Here is a 6,692-nt window from a genome sequence, read left to right as displayed (position 1 = left end):
TGGCCGGGACGTCCCAGCAGCGCCGAGAGGAGCTGCCGCATCTCCCCCTCTGTGTAGCTCTCCAACAAGCTGCTGTCTGCAACAGGAGGGGAGGTTGTTAGTGGGGAGTGGTCCTCAGAGTGTGTGGGGGGGTGTTCCCCAAGGATGGGGGTTCCCTTGGAGCGGGTGGGTGTGCCCCTGGCCAGGTGAACATCCGCCCAGGGTGGAGGTGTCTTGGAGTGGTGGGTGTCTCCAGGATGGAGGTTCCCATGGCCAGGTGAACATCCCCCCAGGATGATCCCCATGGCCAGATGGATGTTCCCCAAGATGGAGATCCCCATGGCCAGGTGAACATCCCCCTAGGGTGGAGATCCCATGGAGTGGGTGATGTCTCCAGGATGGAGGTTCCCATGGCCAGGTGAACATCCCCCCAGGATGATCCCCATGGCCAGATGGATGTCCCCCAAGACAGAGGTCCCTCTGGCCAGGTGGATGTCCCCAGGATAGAGGTCCCTCATGCCAGATGCCGGTCCCCCAGGATGGAGATTCCATGGAGTGGGTGATGTCTCCAGGATGGAAGTTCCCATGGCCAGGTGAACATTCCCCCCCAGGATGATCCCCATGGCCAGATGGATGTCCCCCAAGACAGAGGTCCCTCTGGCCAGGTGGATGTCCCCAGGATAGAGGTCCCCATGGCCAGGTGGATGTCCCCAGGATGGAGGTCCCCTGGGGCAGGTGGCTGCCCCCAGGAAGAAGGGCAGGAAGGTGACAGGAAGTAAAAAAACCCCAAAAAACTTTCCCTTTTCTGCCTGATTTTCTTTATCTCCCCACCAGCCCCAAGCAGCTCAATCCTCAACTGTTTTTTGGGGGAAAAAAAAAAATCCACCCCCCAATTAACTCCTGGTTCATGCTCGTGGTTCCCAGGTGGCTGCAGGCAGGGAATGGAGCAGCAGGAGGTTGGCACCAGCGTTGGGACACCAGAAGGACAAAGCTCCTGCAAAATCCATCCCAGCAGGAGTGAAACCTCCTCGGTGGCATCTCCCCCAGGTGCAAGTGGGCAAACCTGGTGCCAACCTCCAGATCCTGCTGCAGAAAAGCCACGATGGGACTGGGGAGAAACAACTAAAACTGGATTGTTTGCACTGTTTCCTCTGGCTGTGGAAGGGGTGGGGGGGGGGTTTGGCTGTCACCCCCCCAACCCCAACCTGTCCCCAGGTGTCATTGTCCAGTCCCGTTGTCCTAACCCCAAAGCTGGGCTTGGGCCAGCTCAGTGCTGGGGGAGGGAACAACAACAACAACAACAAAACAACCCCAAAAAGCTGGAGGGAAATGTCATTTGTCAGTTTGTCATCGACTGCAAAATGTCCCCTCCCCCCTGGGAGAAGTTCCTCTGGTTTGGGAACCAAATGAACCCCTGGAGCTTTTGCTGCAGCCTCCCCTGCCCAGGGGCTGGTTCCCCCGCTGGGGCAGCTCCTGTTTGACATGTTGAATTGGTAAAAATAGCAGAGAAAATCCATTTATAAAAAAACAATTTAAAAATAAAAAGAAGCACATTTGGAGTGAGAAAAAAAAAAACAACCAACAAAAAAACCAGCTTCTTTTCATTAAGATCATTGAATCCCAGAATGGTTTGGGTTGGAAGGGACCTTCAAGACCATCCAGTTCCAACCCCCTGCATGGGCAGGGACACCCCCCACAAGCCCAGGCTGCTCCAAGCCCAATCCAACCTGCCCTTCAACACTGCCAGGGATGGGGCAGCCACAGCTTCCCTGGGCAACCTGGGCCAGGCTCTCACCACCCTCACACTCCACAATTCCCTCCTCATGTCTCACCCCAATCTCCCTCTGCCACTTTTCATCCATCCCCCCTTGTCCTCTCCCTCCCTGCCCTTGTCCCAAGTCCCTCCCCAGCTTTCCTGGAGCCCCTTCAGGCCCTGGAAGCTGCTCTAAGGTCTCCCTGGAGCCTTCTCTTCTCCAGGCTCCCCAACTCTCCCAGCCTGGCTCCTGTTCCCCTCCATGCAGTAGCTCCCCTGCTCCCTCCAAACACCACCCCCAACCAACCCTCCCTGCTCCATCCCCCCCAAAACCCTCTTCAAACCCTCCCAGAGGAGATGTCCAGAGCAAAAGGGGGAATAAACCAACAGGGATTTCCCTTCCAGCCTTGAGTGGAAGTATTTTTGGGGCTGGATGGAGGGAAGGAGCTTACACTGGGTGAGCAGGGAGCTGCGGCGTCGCAGGGCCCGCCGGGATCTCTGCAGAGCTGCTGGCAGCCAGGAGGAGGAGGAGGAGGAGGAGGAGGAAGAGGAAGAAGAGGAGGAAGAGGAGGATGCCCGTGAGGAATACGGCGAGGAAGGCAAGGGGCTGTGTGTCCGGCTTCCAGTGAACATGTCTCTACAAACTAAAATGGATAAGATGGAACTGAGGAGCATCGATGCAATGGCTGCCAACTTCCATACCTTCATCTTAGAGCAAGTCAGAACATTGAAACTCTGCAAAACAGGCAAAACAAAGATCCTTATTCACAGAATCACAGAATCACAGTAACACAGGGGTTGGGAGGGACCTGGAAAGATCCCCCAGCCCAAACCCCCCCTGCCAGAGCAGGGGCACCCAGAGCACATCACACAGGACCCAGGGGGGTTGGAATGTCTCCAGAGAAGGAGACTCCACAGCCTCTCTGGGCAGCCTGGCCCAGGGCTCTGGCACTTCTTACATGGCCTTCACCCCTGGCCCCTCTCCCCCCCCCTCAGCCTGTGGTTGGGGCTGGCTGAGCAGCTCCCACGGGACCACCAGGGTCTTCTTGGCTCCAGTTTGTCCCCTCTGCCCTTCTGGGTTGCAATAGGAAAACGGAGGCTACAGGGCAGCCCAGGAAGGGGCCACGGGAGGAGAGGGCAGTTTGGGGGCTGGTGGTGACACTTGGGAGACAAGGGGGTGTCCTCAGCCCAGCCATACCCACCAGCAGCCAGGCTGGTGGGGCAGGTGGGTCCCAACCCCTTCCACTCCAGGCTGGCAGCACAGCAGGTAAAAGGATGGACATGAGACATCAGCTCATGACACCTCTTCACTGGGCACATCCCCTCCTGGGGAGGCTGCACTGACCCCCCTGTCCCTCACAGAGCCCTGGAGATGTTTGATGTCCCCAGGAGCACGAGGATTGTCCCCCCTGCCACCCTCTCACCCCGATGCTCCACGGGAGCCCAGATCCCTCCCTCCTGGCACACGGACACGGTGGCTCCATCAAAACCAGCCAAAGCAGGAAAAGCTCAGGAAAAACAAGCAAACAACAATGAAAGGGGGTTGCTGAAACCCCCTGAAGTGGCTGCAAGGCTGGTGGTGGGATGGGTGGTCTCAGCCATGCCCATCATCACCCAGCAGTTCCACACAGCATCAACCCCCCCTGCTGAGCCAGGTCCTTTCCTTCCACCATCCCATGTTGTCCCTCCAAAGCAGCCTGGAGCTGGTGGGATTTTACACTTGACCCTGCAGAAGACAGGGCAGCAGGAACTGGTTTTGTGCCCCCACCCCCCATGGTTTGGCAGCCCCTAAAGCCCCATCAGAACCAGGCCCTGGGAAGGGACATGAACTTGCAACCACCTCCTGGCCCCTTGCTTAATTTCAGCTCCTTGCAAACTCCCAACATTTCTCCTTTTGAAATATATTTTCTAGGGGGAGGGGGGGGGAAGGGAAGAAGCAAGAAAGAAGGAAAAGAAAGAAGGAAGGCAAAGAAAGAAGGCAAGAAAAGAAAGAAGAAAAGAAAAGAAAAGAAAAGAAAAGAAAAGAAAAGAAAAGAAAAGAAAAGAAAAGAAAAGAAAAGAAAAGAAAAGAAAAGAAAAGAAAAGAAAAGAAAAGAAAAGAAAAGAAAAGAAAAGAAAAGAAAAGAAAAGAAAAGAAAAGAAAAGAAAAGAAAAGAAAAGAAAAGAAAAGAAAAGAAAAGAAAAGAAAAGAAAAGAAAAGAAAAGAAAAGAAAAGAAAAGAAAAGAAAAGAAAAGAAAAGAAAAGAAAAGAAAAGAAAAGAAAAGAAAAGAAAAGAAAAGAAAAGAAAAGAAAAGAAAAGAAAAGAAAAGAAAAGAAAAGAAAAGAAAAGAAAAGAAAAGAAAAGAAAAGAAAAGAAAAGAAAAGAAAAGAAAAGAAAAGAAAAGAAAAGAAAAGAAAAGAAAAGAAAAGAAAAGAAAAGAAAAGAAAAGAAAAGAAAAGAAAAGAAAAGAAAAGAAAAGAAAAGAAAAGAAAAGAAAAGAAAAGAAAAGAAAAGAAAAGAAAAGAAAAGAAAAGAAAAGAAAAGAAAAGAAAAGAAAAGAAAAGAAAAGAAAAGAAAAGAAAAGAAAAGAAAAGAAAAGAAAAGAAAAGAAAAGAAAAGAAAAGAAAAGAAAAGAAAAGAAAAGAAAAGAAAAGAAAAGAAAAGAAAAGAAAAGAAAAGAAAAGAAAAGAAAAGAAAAGAAAAGAAAAGAAAAGAAAAGAAAAGAAAAGAAAAGAAAAGAAAAGAAAAGAAAAGAAAAGAAAAGAAAAGAAAAGAAAAGAAAAGAAAAGAAAAGAAAAGAAAAGAAAAGAAAAGAAAAGAAAAGAAAAGAAAAGAAAAGAAAAGAAAAGAAAAGAAAAGAAAAGAAAAGAAAAGAAAAGAAAAGAAAAGAAAAGAAAAGAAAAGAAAAGAAAAGAAAAGAAAAGAAAAGAAAAGAAAAGAAAAGAAAAGAAAAGAAAAGAAAAGAAAAGAAAAGAAAAGAAAAGAAAAGAAAAGAAAAGAAAAGAAAAGAAAAGAAAAGAAAAGAAAAGAAAAGAAAAGAAAAGAAAAGAAAAGAAAAGAAAAGAAAAGAAAAGAAAAGAAAAGAAAAGAAAAGAAAAGAAAAGAAAAGAAAAGAAAAGAAAAGAAAAGAAAAGAAAAGAAAAGAAAAGAAAAGAAAAGAAAAGAAAAGAAAAGAAAAGAAAAGAAAAGAAAAGAAAAGAAAAGAAAAGAAAAGAAAAGAAAAGAAAAGAAAAGAAAAGAAAAGAAAAGAAAAGAAAAGAAAAGAAAAGAAAAGAAAAGAAAAGAAAAGAAAAGAAAAGAAAAGAAAAGAAAAGAAAAGAAAAGAAAAGAAAAGAAAAGAAAAGAAAAGAAAAGAAAAGAAAAGAAAAGAAAAGAAAAGAAAAGAAAAGAAAAGAAAAGAAAAGAAAAGAAAAGAAAAGAAAAGAAAAGAAAAGAAAAGAAAAGAAAAGAAAAGAAAAGAAAAGAAAAGAAAAGAAAAGAAAAGAAAAGAAAAGAAAAGAAAAGAAAAGAAAAGAAAAGAAAAGAAAAGAAAAGAAAAGAAAAGAAAAGAAAAGAAAAGAAAAGAAAAGAAAAGAAAAGAAAAGAAAAGAAAAGAAAAGAAAAGAAAAGAAAAGAAAAGAAAAGAAAAGAAAAGAAAAGAAAAGAAAAGAAAAGAAAAGAAAAGAAAAGAAAAGAAAAGAAAAGAAAAGAAAAGAAAAGAAAAGAAAAGAAAAGAAAAGAAAAGAAAAGAAAAGAAAAGAAAAGAAAAGAAAAGAAAAGAAAAGAAAAGAAAAGAAAAGAAAAGAAAAGAAAAGAAAAGAAAAGAAAAGAAAAGAAAAGAAAAGAAAAGAAAAGAAAAGAAAAGAAAAGAAAAGAAAAGAAAAGAAAAGAAAAGAAAAGAAAAGAAAAGAAAAGAAAAGAAAAGAAAAGAAAAGAAAAGAAAAGAAAAGAAAAGAAAAGAAAAGAAAAGAAAAGAAAAGAAAAGAAAAGAAAAGAAAAGAAAAGAAAAGAAAAGAAAAGAAAAGAAAAGAAAAGAAAAGAAAAGAAAAGAAAAGAAAAGAAAAGAAAAGAAAAGAAAAGAAAAGAAAAGAAAAGAAAAGAAAAGAAAAGAAAAGAAAAGAAAAGAAAAGAAAAGAAAAGAAAAGAAAAGAAAAGAAAAGAAAAGAAAAGAAAAGAAAAGAAAAGAAAAGAAAAGAAAAGAAAAGAAAAGAAAAGAAAAGAAAAGAAAAGAAAAGAAAAGAAAAGAAAAGAAAAGAAAAGAAAAGAAAAGAAAAGAAAAGAAAAGAAAAGAAAAGAAAAGAAAAGAAAAGAAAAGAAAAGAAAAGAAAAGAAAAGAAAAGAAAAGAAAAGAAAAGAAAAGAAAAGAAAAGAAAAGAAAAGAAAAGAAAAGAAAAGAAAAGAAAAGAAAAGAAAAGAAAAGAAAAGAAAAGAAAAGAAAAGAAAAGAAAAGAAAAGAAAAGAAAAGAAAAGAAAAGAAAAGAAAAGAAAAGAAAAGAAAAGAAAAGAAAAGAAAAGAAAAGAAAAGAAAAGAAAAGAAAAGAAAAGAAAAGAAAAGAAAAGAAAAGAAAAGAAAAGAAAAGAAAAGAAAAGAAAAGAAAAGAAAAGAAAAGAAAAGAAAAGAAAAGAAAAGAAAAGAAAAGAAAAGAAAAGAAAAGAAAAGAAAAGAAAAGAAAAGAAAAGAAAAGAAAAGAAAAGAAAAGAAAAGAAAAGAAAAGAAAAGAAAAGAAAAGAAAAGAAAAGAAAAGAAAAGAAAAGAAAAGAAAAGAAAAGAAAAGAAAAGAAAAGAAAAGAAAAGAAAAGAAAAGAAAAGAAAAGAAAAGAAAAGAAAAGAAAAGAAAAGAAAAGAAAAGAAAAGAAAAGAAAAGAAAAGAAAAGAAAAGAAAAGAAAAGAAAAGAAAAGAAAAGAAAAGAAAAGAAAAGAAAAGAAAAGAAAAGAAAAGAAAAGAAAAGAAAAGAAAAGAAAAGAAAAGAAAAGAAAAGAAAAGAAAAGAAAAGAAAAG

At 40.7% G+C, this 6,692-nt stretch overlaps 1 protein-coding gene across 1 annotated transcript in view; it reads right to left on the bottom strand.

Moving 5' to 3' along the window:
- Nucleotides 1–2,440, bottom strand: part of NRTN (neurturin) — a 2,815-nt gene extending 375 nt beyond the window's left edge. Inside the window, exons 1-2 of the mRNA XM_010005584.1 lie at nt 2,185–2,440; nt 11–76 (exon numbers count right to left, since the gene is read on the bottom strand). Of these exons, the coding sequence (XP_010003886.1) occupies nt 11–76; nt 2,185–2,440 (322 nt within the window). The remainder of the gene's footprint in view (nt 1–10; nt 77–2,184) is intronic.
- Nucleotides 2,441–6,692: the final 4,252 nt, after the last annotated feature.

Source organism: Chaetura pelagica, unplaced genomic scaffold (genome assembly GCF_000747805.2).
Source record: "Chaetura pelagica isolate M959 unplaced genomic scaffold, ChaPel_1.0 scaffold741, whole genome shotgun sequence".
NCBI lineage: Eukaryota > Metazoa > Chordata > Aves > Apodiformes > Apodidae > Chaetura > Chaetura pelagica.
Note: the sequence above shows the minus strand (reverse complement) of the source record. Positions and strands in the feature narration are given on the sequence as shown.